This window comes from Eptatretus burgeri, chromosome 11 (genome assembly GCF_056783735.1).
Source record: "Eptatretus burgeri isolate ZD-2024b chromosome 11, Ebu_testis_v1, whole genome shotgun sequence".
Lineage (NCBI taxonomy): Eukaryota > Metazoa > Chordata > Myxini > Myxiniformes > Myxinidae > Eptatretus > Eptatretus burgeri.
In genome coordinates this window covers 27,004,819-27,032,750 of record NC_140971.1, presented here as the reverse complement: position 1 = coordinate 27,032,750, position 27,932 = coordinate 27,004,819, and the positions used below count along the sequence as shown (strand labels likewise).

The 27,932-nt window shown below is 45.9% G+C and overlaps 1 protein-coding gene across 1 annotated transcript; it reads right to left on the bottom strand.

Annotated features, from left to right (window-relative positions):
• Positions 1–121: 121 nt before the first annotated feature.
• FZR1 (fizzy and cell division cycle 20 related 1) lies at positions 122–23,856 on the bottom strand. Its single transcript, XM_085847896.1, has 13 exons — positions 23,695–23,856; positions 22,280–22,387; positions 21,893–22,018; positions 19,588–19,654; positions 18,857–18,984; positions 18,677–18,756; positions 15,249–15,432; positions 14,995–15,163; positions 14,257–14,441; positions 1,595–1,828; positions 1,215–1,319; positions 905–997; positions 122–815 (listed from the first exon to the last, which is right to left on the bottom strand). The coding sequence occupies exons 2-13, from the start codon at positions 22,352–22,354 to the stop codon at positions 774–776; spliced, it is 1,488 nt and encodes a 495-aa protein (XP_085704022.1). The 5' UTR covers positions 22,355–22,387; positions 23,695–23,856; the 3' UTR covers positions 122–773.
• Positions 23,857–27,932: the final 4,076 nt, after the last annotated feature.

The window sequence follows — 27,932 nt, the reverse complement described above, 5'->3', positions numbered from 1 at the left end:
TCGTATCTTGATTACAACTGGGCAAAACATGCCAAACAGATCGTTAGTGGTTGCCAAATGATTAATCACCACACACTTACAGATCTATTTAAAATAAAATAAAAACCAAGAGAAAAAGAAATTGTCCAATGATAGTTTTAATGGGAGTGTGTGAAAAATTCCAACCAAAATACAGAATATGTGCCGAACCACAAAGCACACAAAGGAAGTTAGGAATGACCTCAACCAGAATCTATCACTTTGCAAAAACGCCTGCAAGTGGGAACCAAAACTAGCATGATGTCAAAGGATCAGCAATCAATATAATTGCTCTACACCCATGCTGCAAGTACCATGTTGAGGAAGTGCAGCAGTTATGCCATGCTGGTAATCAAAAAGGTTAAACGCATTTGAAAAAACTCCGATAAAAAAAGGTGGTTGAAATGTGGATCAGATCTTAATTCAACAACTGATGGACAAGAAAAATGCTACTTTCTCACATACACAATCATATCCCTCGCATCTTATCTATACACAAAGTCTGGGTCTATTTGACGAATAGACTCCCAGATTTGACCGCGTAAAGACAAAATAAAATAAAATAATCACAAAGTAACTTCGCAAACAAAGGACTTAACATACGAATAAATCTTTACATTCGCAATACTTTACATTTACAGAGTCAGGCAAAATGGGAGCAACAAATGTGTGATGAGGACGGAAGTCTTAAAGAGGTTGATGGATGAATCAGATGAGGAGTCTGGAAACCATGTGCCATTAGAAACACGTGTAAGTCAACGTATCCGGGTGAAGAGGTTGAGGCAGGAATTGGATTCCTAGTCAAGAGAAAAATATTTGTATCAGTGCCAAGTTATACAGGCAAGTCAAGCAGCATATAAGTAGACCAACATATCAGGAAGCTCACTTTGGGAGATCGGGCCTTGCTGAAGACATTCCAAAACCTAAGGGTCTCATCGCCGGCTCCAGTTACTATAGCCTCACCATCGGGGGAAACAGCCTAGAGACAGGGATAATGGGGATGTTGGAGAATCAGTAAGCGAGATGGTCTGTGTATCTTAGTTGCTGTGGCTAATAAGCAAATGAGGCGACGAGACCAGTGGAATAATTGCCATACAAGCCAAAAACTTCAATGTACTGAAAAGGAAATACAGCCATGATAAAAAGAGAATAAGCAATGACTCAATTCCAAAGATGGGTATTGTGGAAGTGCTTACTAGGTAGAGAACACGGTAGGAATGGCCGGTGAGTTTGGCCACCTGCGTGAGTGAGGGGTACTTCCACAGCAGGATCTGGTTTTGCGAGTATCCATGTGTACTGACCTTTAAGGGAGAAAGGAATGAATTAAATGAGCGAAAGTTGATTAGTAATCGAAACTATGTGATGGAGGGTCGTTTTGTAACTTTTTTTTAAATTGAAATTACAAAAAAAAAACAACGAAAATAAAAACAGGCCTGTTAAATACAACTCGGAGTAAACTACAAGTTTGCCAAGACAAGTCAATAAATATAAAAAAACAAAATGACATAAAAGACCACATTCACCAATTGAAACATGTTAAAAAAGGCCCAAACTAAAGCCCCAGCAAGCTCCTCACCAGCTCTGAAGCATGTTTGGACCAGGCCAAGTTGCAGACCTGGGAGCCGGTGTCCACAGCCTGGAGAGGCTGCCCAGTAAGGGTATTCCAGAATCGGATGCAGCGATCGGCTGTACCACCGCCAGATGCCAACAGGCCGTGTTGATGTGGAGACCACGCGATGGCTTTTACTGCAGCCAAATGCTCGGTGTAACTTTGCACAGGTGAAGCACCAGCCCCACTCCACACGAACAACTACAGGAAGAGGATTGCCAGTAGAGAAAAACAAACAATACAAATTTAATTTGACGAATGGGAAAGTAGAGGCTTAATTTATGAGAAATAACTAACATTGGGAACTATGACAAATCCTATATACAAGGCGTTTTGCTGACGGATTTAAAAGGTATGTTGTAAGTCATAAACATTCTTCCCGATTCACTCGCTAATTTGCCCGACCTCATCTTATATCTGCTTGGAAGTCAGCTAACATCACCTTCGTCAACCATCCTTGCTGCTTTTATATGGTGTAAGCAAAAATAACTTCCCCTTCGCTGAGAAGCTCAATGTTGGATGCTTTGGTTGGAACCTCCACTTAAAATTAGTGAAATGAAACATTTTGAAAATTTCTAATTCTTTTGACTCAGATTTCAACATCACCATAATGCATATTATCAAGTTGTTTAAACTTTCTTTATACAAGATGATTTGTAATACTGGATACCACTGGGTGGCACTCTTTATCCTGCCCCTCCCCGGAGGGAGGGAGCGGGATATTGTAATCGTCCGGTTTGTTTGTCTGTTAGCAACTTTACGACAAAAAGGCTTTTGCAAACACTATCAAATTTAATCCACAGGTGGGAAATGAACCTTGGACGACCCCATTAACTTTTGGGTCCAATTGGATCAAAGGTCAAGGTCACGAAAATATCAAAATCGTTTTTCGCTCATAACTTCGTCAAAAATGATCTGATTTACTTCAAACTAAGCTTAGAGTGAACCTTATTCTATTTGTCACTTATGATCCTACCCATTCCTATAGTGAAAAATGCATATTTGTGAAGATCGGTAGGGTCCGAAGTTTTGGGGTTCATGGTCATCGGTCAAAATTACAAATTTTCCATTAAAACTAAAACATGGTTACGAAAATACAACTTTACGGGAAAACGGCTGGCTCAAACACTGTCAAATTGTATCCACATGTGGGTAATGAACCACGGACGACCCCATTAACTTTTGGGTCCAATTAGGTCAAAGGTCAAGGTCAGGTCACAAAAAGGTCAAAATCGTTTTTCGCTCATAACTTCGTCAAAAATGGTTTAATTGACTTTAAACTAAGACTAAAATATTCCTTATAATCAACATTCAGGTTAAGGATGTATCAAATTTAAATTTGATCCCCAAAATAACTTTATGCCTTAAATGGGCGGGATTTGTTGTGCCTGGCACCACTTGTTACATAGAAAGAAATGGGGTCAATATAATAGAATAAATAATCCAAATTAATAAAAAAGAAAAAATAACCCCCCCCCCCACACTTACACCCAACATCCCATCCCCCAGATATACTTCCATGATAAACAGAAATCAGACTTGGGATACCCTTGGGCAACATGCAAAATTTGGTTTGGTTTGAATCGGTAGTTTTTGAAGCATTTATTAATATATAAACAACGAGGACACTCAAGAGAGAGCATACCTCCGTCATGCAATGCCTGTTCTACGAGAACATATCAGGCCTAATACATTTTTGAAATATCATGATATATGGATACCACCAGGTGATCCTATCTCTCAATCGTTTTTGGCCCTACCTCTCAATGGTGAAGAATCACTTGAAAAATGATATAATTCTTGGAGCCAGATCTGGATTCGGATCTTCACCAAAATTGAATCGATTAGTCCTTGTCAAACACCCAACCTGTCAATCAAGTTTCATCCAAATCCATCCTCAACTTTTCAAATCCATGAGATATCATGCAATATCGTTTTTGGCCCCATCTCTCAACAGTGAATAATCAGTTAAAAAAATTTTTTATTGTATCCAATTCTGCATTAAGATCTTCACCAAAATTGAATCAGTTCTTCCTAGTGGCACTCCCAACCTGTCCACCAAGTTTCGTGTAAATCCATCTTCAACCTTTTGAGATATTGTGCTATATATCGTTTTTGGCCTCATCTCCCACCGGTGAAGAAGCACTTGAAAAATTCTCGAATTAAGATCCTAATTCAGATTTTCACCAAAATCGAATCAATTAGTCCTTTTCACACACTCAACCTGACCACAAAGTTTCATCCGAATCTGTCATCAACTTTTTGATATATCACGCAATATCGTTTTACTCGGATCTTCACCAAAGTTGAATCAGTTCTTCCTGGTTGCACTCCCAATCTGTCCACCAAGTTTCATGTGAATCCATACATAACCTTTTGAGATGTTGTGCTTTGTATCGTTTTTGGCCCCTATCTCTCAATGGTGAAGAATCGCTTTAAAAAAATTCTCAGATTCGGATCATCACCAAAATTTAGCGTTGCCGTCCTTGGCCGTCACCTCCACAAAAAAATAAAAGAATTCAAAACGATTAGTTGAAAACTGTGGCCATAAATCGTGTGACAGACAGACACTATAGACCAACATACTTGTCAAAAAAAAGTTTTTTTTTTTGCCAAATAACAAACATACAGGGTGAAAATGTAACCTCCTTCAACCTTCGTTGGCGGAGGTAAAAATACAACTTTAATTTTATCATGTAGACGAGCAAATACAATCCATCGCTTCGCCAACAGGAATATTAAAGGGGGAGGAAGAGGGAGGGGAGGGATAGGACGGAGAGAAGGAGAGAGGGAGCAAAGGGGGGGGGGAGGAGGGATTCCAGCCGATGTGACATCCGGTTTAACATCCATTTGAGCACAAACAGTGATGAATCACCCTGCCTGTGAAACATTGGGATGACAGTTTATAGCTGGGTCGAGATTTGAACTTAGGCTAGACAGCTTAAAGCAAGTGTGTGTACCTCTGGGCTATCCTGCCGTGATGTGGCAATTAATTGCTTTCTTTCAGCTGAAAACATTTTTTACTCATTGTAATCACCTAATTTATTTTGCCCTATTAACTTCTAAAATGTCCCGACAGAGAACAGCCATCGTATTACCATCGAAGCTTGAAGAGCGCTTACCAAGTGCCTTAACCACTCAAGCAAGCACTCCAACGAAACGGTTGAAGAAACTTTTAAAAAGGAAGCATTTTATTTTTAATAAGCGATAAAGGATATAATTAAATAAGGCTGTTAATCATTTTCAAAAGGGGTGTTTAAATTAACCAAAACAACCAATTTTCATTCATGCCTAACTTGAAGTTCCTTAGTATGCATGTAAAGTTTGGGGCTATGAGGTCTCATGGTTTTGTAGTTATGGAGGAGACTGAAGGATGGACTGACTTTCACACACTGACATTTACTAGTTTAGATAAATAAAGAAATACACTATGAGGGCACTCGGCAGAGCGCATACCTCCGCCACGCAATACCTGATCCATCCAATGCATTTTTGAAATATTATGCTATTGTTGTGAATTCACGCCCCGCCGGCGTGCGAACGACCGCTTTTAACCAATAGCGGCCGCTTCGTCCAACGAACGTGCAATTCAGTCGTGACCCTTTCGGAACAACGCCGGGAGCTAGTCACGGGTGGGGGTTTAACCTCACTACAACTCAGTCCGCATTCTACCCGCGCGAAATAGGGTCCGATCGCCGAATGGTCGATTTACCTAAGTACCCGCGCGGATAGCGTACCGAGGAGTTGTACCACGCCACAGGTCGACTCAGGACACAAACCGCTTAAGCGGCTCGTTCCGTGCTACAGGGATAACCGAGCAGAGTTATCGTCGACCTTGACGGTTCAGATTATTTACCGGGCGTTTTAAACCCATTACCAATCCCTTACGTGATGCAAGATGGAGATTCAATAAAAGGAAAAGACGAAGCAAAACGGGGAACAATCGGACAAGCACATTTATTCACAGAAGCACGGAAGGCACGTATATCACAGCAAAACAAAGGAACAAAAGCAATACACGTATACGTTGATGCAAAGAAAAACACAAGCAAAGAACCAACGCAGATCTACAACCGAATAAGGCAATTCACACGGCAACACTTAAAACAGTTCTACTTCTCAAGACTGGCGCCACCCACAGACATTTACACAAAACCCCAAAAGAAAGGGAAGTTGCGACTTCCCTGCGCGCGTCGTCCAGCCCTTGGCGACCGCAACTCCGAGTCCCTCCGGCGTGGTCCACTGGGCTCGTGCCTCGCGCCTGCACGTGTCGTCCGCCCGACAACTCAGACGGGGTTTTGGGGGAATGGGCCAGGTTTTCTCCGCAATCTCGGTGCGGACGGGGGGGAGGGGGGTGGAGTGGGGGGAAATGGCAGGCGCTCCGTCCCACTAGGGGTGTCTCGGGACTGCAGCGGCTCCGATCGACCCTCCGACCAGGAACAATCACCAGGGACCAGGTTCGACGACCCGTGGCAATTCGACGACCTGTGCCAATTTGACGACCTTCACCCGACCACGACCAGACCCGAACGAACGAACAGAACCTCAACCTCTTCCTCCGAACGAACGAACCATAAGCAGGGACTCTCCAACAACTCTCGACAATTCTCATTCAGGGACAAGGGAACAGGGACTCTTCACGCCCACGACTTTTGGAGGGTCGGGCTCCGCCCTTCGCTCCACCCCATGCCCCGCCCCATTCTTGGCTCCTCCTTCCTTCGAGACGCTTCCAGAAAATGCCTCGAAGGGGGGCGTTCCTCTCCCCCGGCCGCGTCACACCGCGCATCCGCCAATCGGGAAAGGACGCGCCACCCCCTCCCCCTTTATCACCAAGCGCGGGGAAAATGGCGGGAAAACCCCACAGGCGTTGTTGGTTTTCTTCTCCACGCGCCGTACGACGAGGGAACGAAGATTCGGGCGGGAGATATTTGCGCGGGAGATCTTGGCGGGAGATATTTAAGCGGGAGTTTTGGGCGGGAGATGCCCCTTCGCACCCTTGTTGCTGCTGCCACTCCGCTCCTTTCACCCGTCCCGCGGAGATCGTGACCACATGGTGCTCGTTGAATGGCGAGTGGTGAAGATGGTGGTAGCGTAGTTGTGGAAGGTGGCGTCGTGGTGTGAATGGCGTGATTGTTGGCGTGATCGTTGAGATGTTGGTTGTGGCGATGTTCGTTGTTGTTCTTGCACCAAAATAACGACAGCAAAAGAAAAACGACTATCTCAAAGAGTCGCAGCCCGAATGAATCACACATATTCCCTCTAAACAACAGGTTTGGGCTAACTACACATTAACTTACCGATATATCTCACCTGAGGACTGTTTATGGTGTATTGCGAATTTCCACAACCGTAACACTACCCCCTCACCTTTTACAGACTCGTCCTGAGTCGTCAAATTCTCGTGTACCATCATGTGTAGTTCTCCCCTAATACATTTTACCTTCGGATCCAGGAGTGCGACATTCAGTGTATTCGTGTCCCCAAAATAAATAACCTGAGGGCTGAGTAACTAACTAACAAACACACTCATCCAGACGACTTAAATAAAATGCCGGCGCAAGACTGAAATGCCGGTGGCGCACTCATATACAATACAATTTAACCTTATAAATTTACACTAACACCATGGCCCAGGATCTATGGATTCCGCAGGAAAAAGGTAAAAGTCAACCGGCACACGGGCCGCCACTGCAGGCCCGCGTTGTAGCTGCCAACAAGACAGTTCTTGCGGCTTCCCCGACGATCCTGGCACACGTGGTAATGAACAAAGGGGGGAGGGCAAATCAAAACAGAACGGGGGCTGGTGAACGTGGGCAGTAGGCATGGCATGGCAAAGGTGGACAGGCAAACAAAGCCGGCAGAACAAGGCCGCTGCAGGCAAACACAGCCGGCAGACCATCGACCGGCACAGGTCTTGAAGAAACAGCTGCAGACGATCCGGCCGGTACAGGCCTCGCAGCAAAACAGCCAGCCGATGAAGTTGGCCGGCCTCCCGCCGTGCAGTGCAGGTTGGTGGAGGGAGTGTGGTGGTGTTGGCCACTCAGAAGGCGGGCATGGACCTACCTACGGTCTCCCTCCCACCTATCGCCTTTGCCTGTCACTGTCCATACCCACTCCCTTAGTTTGTAAAACCCAATTTAGCCACAACGTATTTTTTTGTTTTTATTTTTATTTTATTTCCCCCACTATAAATCGTCCCTAACCCCCTTAATCGTCCTTGTTCGGCTAACCTATCCTGTCATCTAGTCGACTCCCCAACCCCAACATTCCCTTCCCGGAGGGGAATGAGGGAGGGCTAGCGTCCTGCGTCGAGGCCCAACTCAAGCCTCAGGATGGCCTCCCCAGACTTCAGCGATCTTAACCCAAAGTGGGTCCAGCGGCCCACTACGAGAGCGAAGGGATGGATGGTGCGGAGGGGTACACTTTCTAATCTACCCTAACCATTATCACTTAAACGACCCCGGGGCTTTCAACAAGCGCCTCTCGCTTAATCTACTGGTTCTATCAACTCAGATTCCCGTCGCCTGTGTTGGTGTTCTCACAATTTCGGGCCATGCCCCCCCAATTTTCCGCCCGTGCCCTCACACGGTTTCGTGGCTGGGACGCGTGGCTCCCTTGGCAGGAACTACCCTCTGCCGATTCTCCAGCTATGGCACCCCCGGGCACTACACTGCCTCCGAGCCTACCAGCTCCCTAAACACTGGGGAGTGCCCTCCCTGGCGACTCCCCTGAAACGCTCACGTGGCAGGCTGGCGCCCTGGGCGCCTTCCCTGGGTGCCCGTGCCCAATGCACCGCCCACGCGGCTAATGGCTCCCCGGGCCCCTGCATCATGTGGGCGCACCCGTGCCCACTACACTATCCTGGCCCCCCATGGGCCCTTGGCCTACCGCAGGCAGACTAGCCTGGTGCCCGGGGTACCCACTCAGTGATACTCACCGTTCGTAGCCACGCTCCCAGCCCGTCAACAGGGCTCCTGCACCCCTCCAAATGGGTATCGAGCCTACTTCCCCACCAACAGCAAAACGACCTCAATTTTGTCACTTTAACGAACCCACTAACTCACTTTACAGTGACCCCGGGGTCCCTTGGGTGGGAATCACTCCTCCCCCCAATCACTCATCGCACCATGGATTCCCCATTTACTCCATACACACAGACCCGCTGGCCTCACTCACTCAACATGTTTCCATTCGTTTCACTCCATCGCTGATCTCTGCCATCCTGCTCACTAAATCCCCAAACTACCTCGTGCTAACACGTCGTCCTTTACACTACAGCACGTTCCATTTAACACTACGTAGCAAAGCTACGTCCCCTCTACACATCCACAGTCTGTCACTGTCCTCCAAAATAATCCCATACTCCATTTTCCCATCCTAAATCTCAACTAAAATCCCTCCAACTAATCCATTCCACGGGCCCCATGAGGACTTACCCCTGCCCCATGAAGCCGGTCGAGCTATGCTAACCCTTCCCCCTAGCTAGTTGTATCCTGTGCCCGGGCAGGGGGGGGTCTTCCACCACTTGCCCAGGGAATCCTGTTTACCCGAAGCGAGGCTTGCTTTTTTTTTTCCTCACGCAGCACCAGCGCGGCAACTCGCAACGTGCGCACCAGCACGGCAATTCACAGCCGCGCACGTTGCCCGTGACGTCATGCAGCTGCTCGCGTCCCTCGTCCCTCTTGGATGGCACCATCCGGCAGGGATTCACCCTCCTGCCGGATTCCAACCATACACGCAGCCATGACGTCACCCTGCGCATTAAAAAAAAACAAAACAAGCCCCGCGTTTTGAGGGGTTCCCCACACGAACACATGCGCTCTGCCTGTCGGAGCTTCACACACACGCTCGCGTGGAGAACCCGTCCGGTCCAAATCCGTAATCCTGCCCAACCTTTGTCCGTCCGCGGGATCGGCAACATCCACCGCTGGCGTTTCCGGACCGGGTTTCACTCCTGCAAGAGCGCACGTGGCGCTCTCGTGCGCAGCACGGCACGAACCTCGCACTCGCCGCTAGGCAAACCCGGCGCGGTCCCCAATCCAACTACGGCCTCTACTCGGCCCGTCCCTCACATGTCGCTGTCGTCGTCTTCATTCGATCCACGCACACCTGAGTGTCATGACGCTCACACATCACGACATGACATTCACCCCGGGAGACGCAGCTGCATGTTCGCACATGCCCACAGTCATCTCGCTTACGTACCGCTCTCTTACACACACTGTCTCTCTCACACGGACCCTCTCACTCGCACCCAACCTTTCACTTGCACAGGGGGTCTCACTCACACCATGCGTGCTGGAAAGCACGCATCTCCGCATACTCGCAAACACATACACCTGCACAACCACACTGGGGATTCGTGTCCCCACAAGGGTTCCCGGGGCCTCTATACCCCCCAAGCTGCACGTGCACCTGTCCACAGCACTCGTCCCCTCGAACTCGCTTGACACGACCGAACCCACCTGGTCGTGATCAGCTTCAAGGGAGAATAGCGTCTCCCTCCGTTCCCGAAGGAGGCTATCCAGATGCTCGCACCGGGTCCCGAAACAGTCCGCCAGCTCCCCCCCCCCCATGGTCCTCCACTACCTCAATGTGTGTGTGCTCGTCCCCAACCCCGTCCTTATCGTGCAGTCTCTTCTCTATTTTTTCTGTTTCTCGCGTCTATACATTTTCTCTCCTTGTTCCTTTCTTCCTGGTTCCTTTTTCCTTCCCATTTGAGTCGTTCTTCCTCTCGGAGCTTTTTGAGCTGTTCGTTCCCTTTCCGGAGTTTTTCGATCTCCGTGGACTCAAATTTTGCTCTCCCCTCGAGCTGGTTAATTTCGAACTCGTATAGTTTTTGTTTTCTCTCCCACTGTTCCTCATGCTTTTCAGCCTCCAATCTCATCGTTTTTCACTTGGCTTAGTTCTTTTTCCTGTTTCGTTCGTTGTTCTTTCATTATCTCTGCGTATTTCAACCTTGCTTTCTTTTTTAATTGTTCTTGTCTTTCTTTTTTTAATTTCTTTCACCCCCTGTCCCTCATTCTCCAATCTCATCGTTTCTTTCAATTGGTTGATTTATTTTTCCTGTTTCAGTCGTTGCTCTCTCATTATCTCTGCGTACTTCAACCTTGCTTTCTTTTTTAATTGTTCTTGTCTTTCTTTTTTAATTTCTTTCACCCCCCTGTCCCTCATTCTCCAACCTCAGTTTCCTTCAATTGGTTCACCTCAAATTCATGTTCTTGTTGTTTTCTATTCCACAGTTCCTCTCGTTCTTCCTTCTCCAATCTCGTTGTCTCCTTCAATCGCCTGATTTCTCCTTCCTGCTTCATTCCTTGTTCTTTGTATTCCCTATTCCACTGTCTTCCTTTTTCCTCATTCTGCAATCTCGTTAGTTCCTTCAATTGGCTGACTTCCTTCTCCTGTTTCATTCATTCTTCCTTCATTACTCTTTCTTGCATCTCATTCTTTAATCTGACCTTTGCTTCCAGCTATTCGATTTGCACAGTGTAGTTCCTTAACGTTTCATTCTCTGCTGTCATTCTTTCTTCTCTCACCATCCTCAACTCGTTTTGTAATTCCATCTCTTTGTTTTGGTATTTCTGTAACTCAGAAACTTTTTTCCATTTTTCCTCTCTCTGTCTGTTCCTCCTTATTTATTTTATCCGTTTTCTCGCTCATCTCATCCCTTTCCTTTCTCAATTGTTCCTGATATTCCTGTCCTTTTTACCTTCTCCTCCAAGCTTTTCCTTTACGAATGCCTTCTTCTACCTCTCGCTCTTGTTGCTTTATTTTCAAATCGTGTTCCTTTTGTTTCTTTTCGAGCTCGGTTTTCCATTCTTCCTCCAATTGTTTCTGAAGCTCGACAATGTCCGCCTGCCTCGCCTGCCATGCCCACGTGGTTTGAAACGGCTGTTGGGAGCGCTCGCCTCGTGTCGCGCCATAAATAGCCGCTCGCTCCGTGCTGCGCTGAGGTGCGATCGCGCCGCCATTATGCGACTCAGTTTGCCGGTAAAGTCCGTGCTCAGAATATGGGGTTGAGCTTCCCCACGGATTGTAATTACAAGTACCATCCCAGGCCATGCATCCTATATTCAAACACATATCTAATACCCCCGGCACCCACTCGCCTTGAAATGCCATCTTATTTCACGTAAGCGGATTAAATTTAAATTGCTCGTAATTTGGAGGGAATGGGGGGGGGGTCGCTCCACTCACCCCTGAACCGATTCCCGTAAATTTAGCTTAGAGGCGGGGTGCATTCGAATCCCACTCCCGGACACCATTGTTGTGAATTCGCGCCCCGCCGGCGTGCGAACGACCGCTTTTAACCAATAGCGGCCGCTTCGCCCACCGAACGTGCAATTCAGTCGTGACCCTTTCGGAACAACGCCGGGAGCTAGTCACGGGTGGGGGTTTAACCTCACCACAACTCAGTCCGCATTTCACCCGCGCGAAATAGAGTCCGATCGCCGAATGGTCGATTTACCTAAGTACCCGCGCAGATAGCGTACCGAGGAGTTGTACCACGCCACAGGTCGACTCCGGACACGAACCGCTTAAGCGGCTCGTTCCGTGCTACAGGGATAACCGAGCGGAGTTATCGTCGACCTTGACGGTTCAGATTATTTACCGGGCGTTTTAAACCCACTACCAATCCCTTACGTGATGCAAGATAGAGATTCAATAAAAGGAAAAGATGAAGCAAAACGGGGAACAATCGGACAAGCACATTTATTCATGGAAGCACGGAAGGCACGTATATTACAGTAAAACAAAGGAACAAAAGCAATACACGTATACGTTTATGCAAAGAAAAACACAAGCAAAGAACTAACGCAGATTTACAACCGAATAAGGTAATTCACACGGCAACACTTAAAACAGTTCTACTTCTCAAGACTGGCGCCACCCACAAACATTTACACAAAACCCCAAAAGAAAAGGAAGTCGCGACTTCCCTGCGCGCGTCGTCCAGCCCTTGGCGACCACAACTCCGAGTCCCTCCGGCGTGGTCCACTGTGCTCGTGCCTCGCGCCTGCACGTGTCGTCCGCCCGAAAGCTCGGACGGGGTTTTGGGGGAATGGGCCGGGTTTTCGCCGCAATCTCGGTGCGGACGGAGGGTGGGGGGGGGGAATGGCAGGCGCTCCATCCCACGAGCAGGGTCTCATGACTGCACCGGCTCCGATCGACCATCCGACCAGGAACAATCACCAGGGACCAGGTTCGACGACCCGTGGCAATTCGACGACCTTCACCCGACCACGACCAGACCCGAACGAACGAACAGAACCTCAACCTCTTCCTCCGAACGAACGAACCATAAGCAGGGACTCTCCAACAACTCTCGACAATTCTCATTCAGGGACAAGGGAACAGGGACTCTTCACGCCCACACCTTTTGTAGGGTCAGACTCCGCCCTTCGCTCCGCCCCGTGCCCTGTTCTTGGCTCCTCCTTCCTTCGAGACGCTTCCAGAAAATGCCTCGAAGGGGGGGGGAGTTCCTCTCCCCTGGCCGCGTCACACCGCGCATCCGCCAATCGGGAGAAGACGCGCCACCCCTTCCCCCTTTCTCACCAAGCGCGGGGAAAAATGGCAGGAAAACCCCACAGGCTTTGTTGGTTTTCTTCTCCACGCGCCGTACGACGAGGGAAGGAAGATTCGGGCGGGAGATATTTGCGCGGGCGTTTTGGGCGGGAGATCTTGGTGGGAGATATTTAAGCGGGAGTTTTGGGCGGGAGATGCCCCTTCGGACCCTTGTTGCCGCTGCCACTCCGCTCCTTTCATCCGTCCCGCAGAGATTGTGACCGCACGGTGCTCGTTGAATGGCGAGAGGTGAAGATGGCGGTAGCGTAGTTGTGGAAGGTGGCATCGTGGAGTGAATGGCGTGATTGTTGCCGTTGTGTAGTGAATGGCGTGATCGTTGAGATGTTGATTGTGGCGATGTTCGTTGTTGTTCTTGCACCAAAATAACGACAGCAAAAGAAAAACGACTATCTCAGAGTCGCAGCCCGAATGAATCACACATATTCCCTCGAAACAACGGGTTTGGGCTAACTACACATGAACTTACCGATATATCTCACCTGAGGACTCTTTATGGTGTATTGCGAATTTCCACAACCGTAACACTATATATCGTTTTTGGCCCCATCTCTCAATGGTGAAGGATCACTTTAAGATTAAATAAATCTCATATCCAGATCCGGAGTCGGAACTTCACCAAAATCAAATCAATTCGTCGTCGTCACACACCCAACGTGTCCACCAAGTTTCGTCCGAATCCGTCCACAACTTTTTGAGATATCGTGCTATATATCGTTTTTGGCCCTATCTCTCAATGGTGAAGAATCACCTAAAAAATTGTTGTCGTCAGATCCGGATCCAGATCTTCAAAATCGAATCAATTCGTCCTTATCACACATCCAACCTGTCTGCAAAATTTCATCTAAGTCCATCCACAACTTTTTGAGATATCCTGCACACAGACAGACAGACAAACAAACAGGGGTGAAAACAATCTTTCACCTTCGGTGGTGGAGGTAATAAACAAAACATGCCAGTTCCAGGAACTGGGCAGGGAACAGTGACAAAACTGCTGGGTAATAGTAGCAAGGATCAAATTGAATATGACCATGTAATACCCTCACCTTATTGTCATTGCCTCCTGATGCCAAATGCTGGTGATCCGGTGACCACTTCAAGCCACACACCTCCTGCCGATGACCTTGCAGCCTTCGCTCAGGCAGCACTGATGGTGAGCGGAGATCCCGCTGAAGGATAAGACGATCACGTGAGCCTGAAGATAGTTGGTCTGCATTCCATGCAAGAGCCCCTATGAGAAAGTAAATGGAGATGAAAGGGACCGTCATAAATAATTTGATTCCTTTTCAATCTGAAAAGTGTGATGGTTTCACCCCTGTCTGTCTGTTGGCAGGCAGTATATCTCAAAAAGTTGTGGATGGATTCAGAAGAAATTTGGTGGACCGGTTGGGTGTGTGACGATGACAAATCTGTTAGTTTGGATACGAGAATTTTATTTATTTATTTTAAAGTGATTATTCGCCCTTGAGATGTGGGGCCAAAAATGATATATCGCACAATTACTCAAAAAGGTATGGGCGGATTCGGACGAAGCTTGTTGGAAAGGTTAGAGGCGTGATAAGGACGAATCAATTCGATTTTGGTGAAGATCCAGATCTAGATTCGGCCTACCAGTGGGATACAAAATGTCACGTGTGATGAAGGTTGCGGTCAAGTTTCATTGAAATCGTGTGTGCAGTTTCAGAAGAAAAAGCAAGTTATGTACTCTATCAAATGGAGTTTGAGTTCCCCCCTGGTGTCACATGGAAGGCAAGATACTTTTAAATGGCGTACAAGTAACATACCGACACGGGCAGTGTGTCCCTCCAAAGTGTTGACCTTCTTCCCAGCAACTGCATCCCAGATCTGCACAAGACCCTTGTGCGTTCCCACAGCAACATGACCACCGCGCTCTGACCAGCTCACAGATGTCACCGAATCACCGTCTACAGAGAGGTCGCACAGCCGTGTGACCTAGGTAGACAAGGAGTAGAGGTTAGGCAGTGCTGTTAATTAAGTTGTGCCCATTCAAGCAGTCCTACCTCAAAAGTTTGTTTACCTGGCTGGTGCAGGCACTCCACAAGTAGACACAGGTGCCGAGACCCACACTAAGGACATTAAGTGAGGACCAGTCAACCAAGTTGAGGTAGAAATCATCCTGAAGCTCTGGTGCATCCAGCACCTTGAATGGGATCTTAGAGATCTTTCGTGTCGGCTTGCGTGGGGAACGCAGAAGCTTCTGGCTACAGAATCACACAACAGTCATTCTAAGTTCAGGAAAAATGACATGGGTATATATCTACATCTTCTAAAATGTATCAGTTTGTCACTATCTGTCCTAACACTGTTCATCTGTGGGATTTCAACTGTCACCATACTAGCTGGCTGGATGTCAATTCTGCAACAACCAGCAACGGCATTGCAGCTTAGGCTTTCTACAATTCTGTGGAGCTGACCTAATCTGTAAACCTCCTAACATGGCTTGTCCTCCATTCTGTACTTGGTAATGGTCTAACTTTCCATCCAATCTCTCCTGTCACTTTGACCATGTTCTTCTCAAACATATCTGCCTCCTGTAAGCAAGCACCCTCTATGATTCAAAACATTCCCCCCCCCCTCCACACACACAAGCCAACTGGTAGGGACTACAGAGCATCTGATGTCGATTCCACCTTGGAAGACTTTCACAAAAGCCTACTTTCTCTGATGCACCGGTGTAAATCGCATCCTGTCTACGACTATGCTTTCCATCGTCTTGGCCCTGGTACACTGATTTCTGAGGGGAGCAGATTGTAGTTAAGTACCTTGTTTTCTCAATATGGAAAACCAACCCAACTGAGAGAAAATTAAACTCCATGAGGCGAGCAACAAGTGTGCATTCATCCAAAGGTATGCCAGAACACATCTCGATGCTGGACTCTCCAACCTGTCTGTCCTCAAAGCCATGGTGGTGCCTTGTCAACTAAGTCTCTGGTGTACGCTCCCTCTCCATCCCCATCCCCTCCCCACGCTCGCCTCAAATGGAATCTCTGCTTGAGATGAGGCAGAACATTTAACTCTGTGTTTGCATCCAAATCTCATACCCAACCCATCCCTACATCTGTGCCAATTTTACTCTACAGTACCCACTAAAAATAGGACAGCAGGTCCTGAAGCTCACCTGGATCAGGAGCAAGAGTCACTCAAACTCCTCACAGACCCCTCAGACCCTGATTTGTTTGAAGAAGTGTCACAGTCGTGTGTGTCGTTTCAGAGGAGAGCACAAATACCTATTTTGGGGGGAGGGGGTCAAACCCCACACAGACTCCGATTTTTTTTTAATGCCGCGACCAAACTTTGGTATATCATCGGTGATGGAGGTTGTGGTCGTTTTGGAATTGTGTTTGTCGTTTGAGTAGAAAGCAAATACTTGTTTTGGGGAGGCAACCCCCAGTATATCCCCTTAGGGCTAAATTATTTTTTAATGCCGTGAACAAACTTTGGTACATCACGGATGATGGAGGTTGTGGTGAAGTTTCATTTAAATTGTGCGTGTAGTTTTTCTTTTGTTTTTTTTTGTATACCTTGTCGAGGCTCGTGTGAGAGCTAACACACAACGCACAGCAAGGGGGGTATGAGACAAGAGGGGAGGGAGTGGGAAGGACAAAACAGTGGGGAACAGAGACATTAGGAGATCTGTGGAAGGGAGAGGGATGGGACGAGGAACATGGGGAATAGAAGATGGACATTACAGGGACTTTCAGGAAGGAAAGCAGGGAATTTGAAGGAGGTGGGCTTGGGTGGATTATCGGGGGTAGAAAAGATCGAGGATTTGGATGGGGGATGATAAGAGGTGGTGGTGAACAGCTGTTTTGAAAGCCTGGAGGGAAGAATGGGAAAGAATAGAGTGAGGGAGTTTATTCCAAAGGTGGGAAAAAGAGGAATGAAAGAGTGAAGGTGAGCAGTGATTCGTGATTTTGGTAGTTTTACCAGAAGGGGGTTGTTGGCGGACCTTGAGCGCCCTGTGGAAATGTGGTGGGGACAAATCACAGAGAGAGCAGGGGGGGGGCGAGGGTGGAGAGGAGACGGTAGAAGACAGAACGACCACCGACCAACCTGCGGTGAATGAGTGAGGGGTCCAAAGACTCAGCCTTATTGTGGGAGATGCCAATGATCTGAAATGCCTTGGTTTCTACAGCGTGAAGCCGAGAAAGGTGGGAGGCAGGAGCACCATTCCAGAGGGGAGAGCAGTACTCCATCAGGCTGCGGACAAAAGCTTTGTAAGTGGTCAGGAGCTCAGGTGGGCCGAGGAAGGACTTTGCACGACGGAGGATTCCCAGTCGGCGACTGGCTTTGGAGGCGAGGTTGGAAATGTGGCTTTCCCAGGAAAGGTCATGGCAGATAGTGAGACCCAGAAGCTTGAAAGAAAGGACTTCTTCCAGAGGATTGTTGAGAAAGTGGATGGGGGGGTTTTCTAAACGGTCCTTTCGCAGAGACATAGTGAGAGTGTGAGATTTGTCCGGATTGAAAGACATGTTCCACGTGTTGGACCAGTTTGTGATTTTATCCAGATGTGCAGTGAGCGAAGAAGCTGCTGCTTGCCGGTCTGAGGGATGACCGATGGTACAGCAGAGGGTGGAGTCACCAGCATAGTTTGGAGAAGAGAGCAAATACCTATTTTGAGGAGTCAAACCTGGACCCACTTTGATCCCCGGTCGACCCCAATAATTTTTTTTATGCCATGAACAAACACGAGTTATGCAACATACCAAATATAATTTTAGCTAAGTTTGGTCACAATCACATCAGCAGTTTCGGAGAAGTTGCAAGTGTTTACGTTTGGACTAATGGAATGATGGCGCCATCCCACAAGCTCCCTGGAACTACGTTCTCGGTGAGCTAAAAACAGACTTTGTGTCCTTCTCACTCGATAAGGGAGAGAAAGTTCTGTCCAGCCTCGACTCTGCTTTGGTGGCAAGCCCAGATGCAATCACTTTCCATGTTCTCAAATTGTCTTTTGCTTTGAGAAGGGTTAACACCCAAAATGTCAGCTTCTCCTTGTTTCCCACGGCAATTAGTACAACTCGATCAACACGGCAAAATCGAGGAATGAAAGAGTGAAGGTGAGCAGTGATTCTCCTATCTCTTCTCCAATCTGTGAAACTGCTTTCCAGAGGCCATTCCATCTCCTGAACTCTTCCCTCCAGGACTTCAATAAAGTGGTGCATCACCAACTTATGTCATTCCCCATCCATACGCACAATCTATATTTCCATGAACCCTTACAAACCCAACCTTCTTACTTTCAGGTTGCAGCATTTCTTTCCCTCTTCTCTTTTCGTATTCAACCATTCCCTTGCTTGTGTCCAACTTTTGCCACTTTGTCATGTGGCTCTTCCACGAGCCTCGATCTCATAACGAAAATAAAAAAAATAAAACAAAATATCAGATAATACTCAATCACCCACAAACTTCGACAAATGAAACAATAATAATAAAAGTAAAAACCTTTTGTTGCTGACTGGTGACAAGGAAAATGGAGAAACATCCTCATCATCTGGACTGCACCGCTTCGCCCGCACAGTGTACTTCATACATATAAAGAACATAGTTAGGAAAGCAGGAGAAATAGAGGAAAGCAGCTGAAAAGGCAACGCAAGCTCAGAGGAGGAAGGGGAATGGACGAACCTGGAAGAGATTTCGCCGAGCAGGAGAAGCTCCCTCTAACCGTCTCTCTTCTCCCTGAGGGTCAGAAACTTTTTCTATTCCAGCTCCCAGCAGTTCATTTCTGAGCAGCGCTGCATATGCCAAACTGTCTGCTCAAAAACACATGAAAACAAATATAAATAAAAACTTATAAAAATGCAAAAAGTTCACATTGCTCCATAAAATGCCACTTTCTCACCAAAATGTCCGTCGTGTCCATCCATAAAATTCTCACCAAAATGTTCTCCATAAAATGTCTCTGTCATGTCCATCTTGTTTAGCCTGTGTACCCCACCCCCTTTTCCTCCCCTCCACAGATCTCATGTCTCTGTTCCACACACTTTTTTCCCTTCTCCCCCCCCTCCTCCTCTTGTCTCCTGCTCCCATTGTTGTATGTTCTGTGTGTTAGCTCTCATATGAGCCTCAACAGTGTATACAAAAAAAAAAAAAAAAAAAAAAAAAAAAAGATCAGCCCATCAATAAAACAACTTTATAAACATCTGCACAATGTCTCAACTTTATGAGGATCATCGAAGACCTTGCACATTTATTGAAGAAAAATAAACGATAACAACACAATGGACAAATGATGAACAGTATACCGTGGGAACCAATATAAAATGCCACATGTTCCAAACATTGCTGTCAAAATGACGCCGCCAATTTATTTGTGACTTAAAGGCAATCAGTCCGATCAAGAAGCACGTCCTCACCTTTCCCGCTTTCTGCACCAGACTCCTTGGCTTTGCGATTTTGATTTGGAGATTTCCCATTCTCTTCCTATCATGGGTGGAAGATTGGAGGGGAAGGGGGAAGTGTGGACAAAATTATATGTTAAAAGTGATACGGAAGACTGTTCAATCCCATTCTTCCCATCAAGGCTTCAAGATGCCCCCCCCCCCATTTCTACTCATGACCTTTTCCACAGTCATTAACCTTCCCCAAGCCCATCCCACCACTCTTCCTTTCCAGGTTGTGGTGTTGCCTCTCCTCTTCATAACCTTTGCATTTGTTCCATTGCTATTTGATCCCCAGTTTTCCCTTCCTGTTCCTTCAGGCCCCTCCTGCATTTGAGGATGTATCCAGCTTGTTCACCCCACGTGTCCTTCCCCCCCTCCCCTTAGTGTCACATTCTCCCCCTCACCTACTCTTCCACCAATACGGGACTTTAGAAATGACATGTGAATGCTGATGAGGTCTTTTGCGTATGCGTTTTCAGTGACTCTCACTTCTGCTCGCCAAGATTTTTTAACCCGTCATTGCCAACATAAAATCTGTGATTCAATCTTTTAATGATAACTTTCAACATTTAGACAAAAGGAGTGGAAACTTAAAAATGTTTAACCAGAGCCACTGCATTCCTGAATGAAAATCAGGCTCACAGAAATACGACAAATATCCATGGATGCGAGGTGTTGAGTTCCTACAATTCGCTGTATGTACAAGTAAGCAGCGACGAACGACCGACCCGCACACACACACACACACACACACACACACACACACACCTCCATTTAGAAATAGATGGAAAAAAAAATCGAATATAACTTCTCTTCTGGGACTTTCCCCCCACCCTACCCCTTGGAATGTAACCAAAGGAAAGGTACATTTATAAAAGCCCTCACAGCCTCCCCCCCCTTCCCCTCAACATGGTAAATTTAATTTTAAACTCACCCTGTGCATTCACAATCCCGATATATGACCTACCCAATGGTATTCAGAAGCACTCAGACCAGATATGGTGTCTCCCCTCCAACTCTTTAGTTGTGCAGAGGCACACCCCAGCTTTCTCTGAGGTCCTATACCAAATATTTTCTGCTTCTTTTAGAAACTTTGTGAGCCACTTTAGGTACCAATCCTTACCGCACACGCACGGTAGCAGTTCACATGCCCCAAGTATCGCTATTTACAGGGATTGCTGCGCATGCACGCTAGGGTGTTTCATATTGCAACTTTTTTGCGCTAGTCAAGTTGGCTACCCGTCGTAGTTTTCCAATATGGATAAAAACCCCAGTCCCGATTTTTTGAATTTTCCTCCCAAAAATGGCCGCCGGCGGCCATTTTTTCCAAAATGGCGGCCTTTTTTCACGTTTTGACAGAGAAAGACTCCTTCACCTGCTAAAATACGTTAATGTTACTTGATATGTGTATGTTTGTAGATGATTATGATTGCTATGTCTGCTAGCAGTCGGGGACGAGACATTAGGCATCCAATATGGCGGAAAAATATGGCGTCCAAGATGGCCGATTTTTGGCCACTGGAAAGTTGTTCCCTCCAATGTGGGTTCTAATATGTCTAGTTATAGGTTTTTGGGTGTGCCGAATTCGTTTTTATGCTCTAAAATGCAGTATATCTGTCACAGAGACATCTGCGGGGGTCATGCTCTCGCGTTAAGAAGTAGTTCTTGCAAGTCTGAAGAAGAATTTTGAATATTCTCACCCTCATTGATATCAGAAAATAACATTTAAATATTCGAAGGTCAAACATGTATTTATTTAACATGTACAGTATATACACGAATTACTAGTATACGAATGCCATGATGAATGTTCTAATATGAATTCATGTATGCGTGCCGATCAGCCTCGATAATCAATAATATTGGCCATGGCATGGCATACATGGCTGTAGCGACATTTCAAATTAAAATTTCCAGAGTTCAAAAACATCAATGTTCACACTTCGCTTGTGGCCATTTTTGGGAGGAAAATTCTAAAAATCGGCGAGTGGGGTTTTTATCCATATTGGAAAGCTACGAAGGGTAGCCAACTTGACTAGCGCAAAAAAAGTTGCAATATGAAACACCCTCATGCACGCCGAGCATTCTGGGGTGGATTATGTCCTTTTGAAAGTCCCATAATGTCCATTTGTCGAGTCCCTCTATCTTGTTGTTGGTGTATTTCCCTGCTATCTACTGTGTTACGTATAGTATAGCTGTTCTGTGTTCCAATTTTTCCACAAGCCTCACCTTTGTACAAAAAAAAAATAGACAGGTATCAGAGGGAGGTGGGGATTACCGTGGATAAGTGGAAGCTGACTCCCCAGTTAGCTCCAGCCCGAGTTGGAATGAAACGATCCCCCAGCTTACTCGGGGACTTAAACGGGGACATCCCCGGGGTTGAAGGTCTCTGCGAGGCTGGAGGCTTGGAGGAGAGGAAGATAAAAGTAAAATAAATAAATATATAAATACAGTTCAAGCTTCCCTAAAATCCACAAAGCTTAAGTCACCAGACAAAAGGCTCTATACAGTGAAATAATTCATCATGTGCACAAAAAAGACGTCGGGGTTGTTCAGAGACATAGCCATATGTACATGGAGAGAGGGAGAGAGAGATGGATGGATAGATAGATAGATAGATAACTCAAAGATAAATGGCGATGAATGTGGAGCAGATTGAACATACCGAAGCAGGAGGACTTTCGCTCAGGTTCTGCAAGTTTATCTGTCGTAAGAGCCGGTGTTCGTACCCTTGATCCATGGTTCCCAAACAAGCAGGAACCACACCAAGGACCTACAAAGAAAAACAATAAATGAATGTTCTTTTATGGACTAGGTCGTGTATGTAATCTATCAATATATAAATGCAAGTTGCCCGATTGTGTGTGCCGGGTGTTGGCCTAATGGTTAGAGTGGTGGGCTTTGAATCCTTGGGTCCCGAGTTCAAATCACGCTCATCCGTTGAATTAATACCAGGTGGGGTTGACTCTGCCCATCATCCTTCCGAGGTCGACAAAATGAGTGCCAACTTGCTGGTATACCGTGTCAGGGTGGTGACCCGTCTAGGATTGTGTCCAATAGCCAAGGGGACTGCTTAGGCAGCACCAACGCTCTGCACAGAGTACGGTCCCAATCTCCTCCTCCGATTGAGTCTTGAACAGGTTAAACATCGCAACCACAGCATGACAGCATGTATCATGGTGGATGACACCTCATTTCAGAGCTGTTTGGTCCAGACAGTGCATGGGGAGGTTTAAAATTATTGATAGACCTATTCACACAATTTCGACTTGTATACACATTTTTGTTGTGCACACAGGTGGTGTATAGGCTCAGAATCGCTGGTTCGCACACCGACTGGAAACCAATATATATATATATATATATATATATATATATATATATATATATATATATATATATATATATATATATATATATATATATATATATATCCACAAACTATTCAGCCAATTAAGTCTACTTACGTCACCGAGAAACCTTTGTCGTCTTAACACTTAGTGACTGTTATGCTGTCAAATGACATTCATAGCAATCTCTCTAACTTTTCCACACTCCTTTGGCAACGAAATCCCTCATAAACAGAAGACTGGGACTCCTTTACGAATGGTGCCACTTTCTTTTCGTGCACACGTGGAGGGGTGCAGAAGAAGAACGCCTCGACTCGGTGACAATGCCTTGTGGTGAGGAGAAACACAAATTTTCACGGGCGGTGTATAGACTCAGAGTCGCTGTTTCGCGCACAACACACAATACGGAGAAAACGTCTCGTTAAACTGGAAATAAATAAAAAAAAACATCAATTTCAGGTTTTAAACCAATTAAAACTTGGATATCTGTCAAAATTTTGCTTTCTTGCAGTTACAGCACAATGGCAGACTCCCCAACTACTGCGAGACACTCGCTTCAGAATCATTACAAACGTCGGGATCGTGACGTCGGAATGACGTCAGACTTGGTTCCAATATCGACACCCCTCCCCTCTCCCCCCACAATCGAAGGATCGATCGTAAACACAAACACTCCACGACACGAGAACGGAAACGGCGTTCAAGACCTGATCGACGCGGCACGACCCACCTCCACGCGCCTGGCGAACAGAAAGCGACGTCAAAAAGCGCAGCGATGATGTTCTCTGTGATAAAACGGCAAGAGCGGAGATCCCGGAGCGCCTTCAACACTCGTCCGACGAGAAGATGGCGGACGGCAGAACCGGCTGGAAGCTGAATCGGAAATGCTCGGGGGCCTCGTGCAAGCCCATTGGCTGGCGAGACACGCACGTGATGTCGCTGCAGTTGCCATAGTTACAACACGAGGAGCCAAATTCAAAACGATTACGCGCTGTCGATGTATTACGTACGAGTGTGAGCTCGCTCGTGTGAGAACAATTTGATTCGATGAGGAAAACACAAGAGGCGAATGATGACGGGGAGGGAGACGGGTGCGTTGCAACTGTGGAAAATGTGGGGAGGGAAGACAAAGATTGGAGGAAGATGAGGTGAGAGGGAAATGAGAGGGGGGAGGGATTCCGCTGTATTTACGTCCCAAATTAATAGGTGGCCTCCAACTTTACTCGCTTTTCTTAAACATAAATAAATTATTACACACGTGTACATGTGTGAGACAAATTAGACCCCTCCCTTCATCCTCCAACCCTCCTCGAACCCCAGAAATGCTTCATTCAAAAAAAAAAAAATATATATATATATATTTATACATATGGAACTTTAGCACAGGAGGAAGTTGTTTGACCCATCAATGATCATGCTTGTGGTACACCAACCCCAGAAACATCACCCATCCGTGCTGTGTGCAATGCAACTGTCTGACTCAGCACTGAAAGGAGCCTCGGACTTAAGGTATGACAAAAAGCATGAACTACATGATTTCAATGACTATATCGAAATGGGATTGCGTTCAGATATGGTACATAAATGGGACTGGGTTCAGATACGTATATATATATATATATATATATATATATATATATATATATATATATATATATATATATATATATATATATATATATATATATATATATATATATATATATAGGACTGGGTTCAGATACGGTACATAAATGGGACTAAGTTTAGATACGGTATATATATATATATATATATATATATATATATATATATATATATATATATATATATATATATATATATATATATATATATATATATATATATATATATAAGAATGGGTTCAGATACGGTACATAAATGGGACTAGGTTCAGATACGGTATATAGGCTGTGGCCTTTGGGTCAGGTCAGTTATGGGAGCAGCATGGTGCTGCATCCACTTTCCTCCAGGAGCCTCCGTCTCGCCATCCCCCAAGTGGATGCCTGGCCCATCCCCATCTCCTTGGTCGGGCCATTGGCCTCCTCCACTCATGAGGCTCCCTCTCTGAGAGAATCTGGTGAGCAGGATCAGCGTCAGGAAAATGAGCCACATGTCCATACAGCCGCAGCTGACGCTCACAGACTATGCAGGTAACAAATCTCATTTGAGTCTCTCAGCAACCGCTCGTTGGACACAAAGTCTGATCGGAGATAGCCAAGGATTCTTTGAAGAGACCTGGTACAAAAATAATTCAGTCTCCATCTCAGATCCCGTCTTGTCTACAGTTTTCATGCTGAGAATTGGCACACAGCTTTTTATTTTGACTTGTAACGCCTATCCTATTCACACCAAGAGGCAAAATACTTCAACATTTACATAGAGAATTGAGGTCCCACCTGGAACCCCAAGGGCTACAATTTCTTTTATTTTTTTACAGCCCAAAGTCTTTCTGTGCACACCCGGAGTACAATGACAAGTTTTCAACCCATATGAAAAAAAAACACATGAAAAACATGTTTTTACTTATTTACCTGAGTCTATGTGTATGTGATTATTCATTCGCTCAACTATTTACTGAAGAAATGCACTTATGACTCATCACTGATAAAATTCGAGTTCATATGCCATTCATAAGGTATAGACAGAGATAAAACAGAGATAAAACATAAGGTTTAAAGCTCAGCTCTCCACCTAATGTCACAAACTGAACCTCAAATGAAAACCATTATAAGGATGTTTTGTATGTTCAAGGTTGAAGAACAATTAAAAAGAAACCTATTTATTGGGAGGGGGTGGGGGTGAGCAGGATATCTGGGGTCTGAGCAATCACTCTTTGCTGTCTCGGCTGTGTATGAATCTCGATCGAGCTATAGACTCACCTTGGTGTTCTGCAGGCAAGGTGAGGCATCAATGTGTGCCATACCTCTGATGGACATTAAACTGGAAGAACAGTTTGCTCGCAGCAGTGTTTAGTGGGTGTTAAAGATACTGGTGTCTGTTACGAAGATTAGGCGAGTTATCATTGGCATCATGAATAGATTCCATATTCCTGCCAAACTGCAGTTAACAAGTGTTTTTCTTGGACATTCTTTGACACCAGGTTAGACCACTTGCTATCTCAGAGTGTGGTTGACATCTGGGCAGAAACTCCTCCACTCAACATTTTCACAGGCCGTTCGCATATCACATGTGAACAGCTATCTTTGGCTACTATGACTGTATGACGAGGGGGCAACGATGACTGTATGACGTTACAATTTGATGATCTCTCAGAAATGTTATCTGAGAAATTGTGAGTGCTCCTGTTTAATAATGTGGTCACTTTCCACTGCCTCAGGGCTGTTTTACTCGGATCCTGGCCAGCTTCCAAATTCCAACTCTAACCAGCAGGGGGCACTGCATCAGCAGCACTGTTATGCCTTCCCCCAGATGGTGTTACCCACCACCATGTGCTGCATACCAAAGAAGAGAAGAAGAGCCGTTTTTAGAAATGTTGAATTTTTTTTTTAGGGATTGGGGGTACAAAAAACGACAACATCCAACAAAATAAATAAATCTATCCTTAATCAGCGATAATTTAGACTTCAAACTTATATTGCGAAGCTTTGGTGGATAGGTGAGAATGATTTCTTTGTGCTGACTGTTTTTTTTTTTTTGTACAATTCATGTCCACTCCATCTAGTGTGTCTACACTTGGATCTTAAATCTATTATTTGGGGGAAAAGATTCTTATCTATACTAATAAATGTCAGTGTGTGTGTGTGTGTGTGTGTGTGTGTGTGTGTGTGTGTGTGTGTGTGTGTGTGTGTGTGTGTGTGTGTCCTCCATGACACCGAGCAGAATGAAACTTTGCAGGCATACTAAGAAAACTACAAGGAAGTGCAAGAGTGAAAATTGGGGGTTTGGGTTAATTATAACACCCTTTTGAAGGTAATTAACGGCCTTATTTAACTATATCCTTCATCAGGCGTATCCTTGGCCACCTCGCTCACTGGGGACTTAAGGCATATCCTGGGTAAGGGGTCTGAAGCTGCCATGTTTTCTGACCTGCTCAACCATGACCTGACTTGGAACAGGCCGCAACGATTTCTTCATGATAAAGTTTTTTTTTCCACTTTCCTCTCTCGTATTATCGAATGCCTGTTCATCACAGCTACAAATCACTGGATACATTGCAATGCTTCTAAACGCCTTGAGATGCCAGCAGTCATGGCTTTATTTCATTTCTGCTGATGCCATAACCTTGATAATTTCTTAAAAGAAGTCGAATTACAAAATTTAAGCTCCAGAATTGAACTTAGCAGCAGTTCCGACTACTAAAAAGGTATATGTGTATAAAATTATGCACCCAGAACGGGAATCGAATCCAGGTCCTCTGGTGAACCGTACCAGTGCTCTGCCATCTGAGTGACCCATTGGCTGAGCAAGTAATTCTTCCACACAGAAATGCCAGTCTCCCCCCCCCCCCCCCGTTGCTTCCAGGACACTCACTGCCAACCACAGGAGCAGCGAGGGCCTGTCAATGAGGGGGTCTTTCCCCCGTGGGGGGGGGGGGAAACAATGTCCACTATTAATCACCACAGGGGGTGTAGGAATACAATTATAAATGAAAAGGAAACAAACATTCTAAGTACATCTGGAAAAATTACGTGGTGAGACCAGGAATCTCTCCTCACACTGCCTTATCTTGCCCTCTCCTCACGCTCCTTTCCCTTGATGTATCTGGATGGTGGTTATGTGCTGACGGACCCTCCCGTCACACTGCCTTCCCTTACCGCACCACTCCTCGCTCCCCTGTTTTTCCTCACTCCCACCCCTCCCCCTCCCCCTCCTTAATATTCCCATCAGCGAAGTGATGGGTTGTATTTGCTCATTATTTGAGAAAACAAGAACACTAAAATCATCATCAAAATTAAGGATCAGTTCACAAACGATATTTTAACAACAGTAAGGCTTTACAATAAA

What these genes read in the sequence shown, in the direction of transcription:
- FZR1 (XM_085847896.1), bottom strand. Translation starts at nt 22,354, where the DNA reads ATGGATCAAGGGTACGAACACCGGCTCTTACGACAGATAAACTTGCAG. An exon ending in CTCGGCGAAATCTCTTCCAG is followed by an intron (nt 18,757 to 18,856) that starts GTTCGTCCATTC and finishes ATATGTATGAAG; the next exon opens with TACACTGTGCGGGCGAAGCG. An exon ending in GCAAGGCCCGATCTCCCAAA is followed by an intron (nt 816 to 904) that starts GTGAGCTTCCTG and finishes TCTCTTGACTAG; the next exon opens with GAATCCAATTCCTGCCTCAA.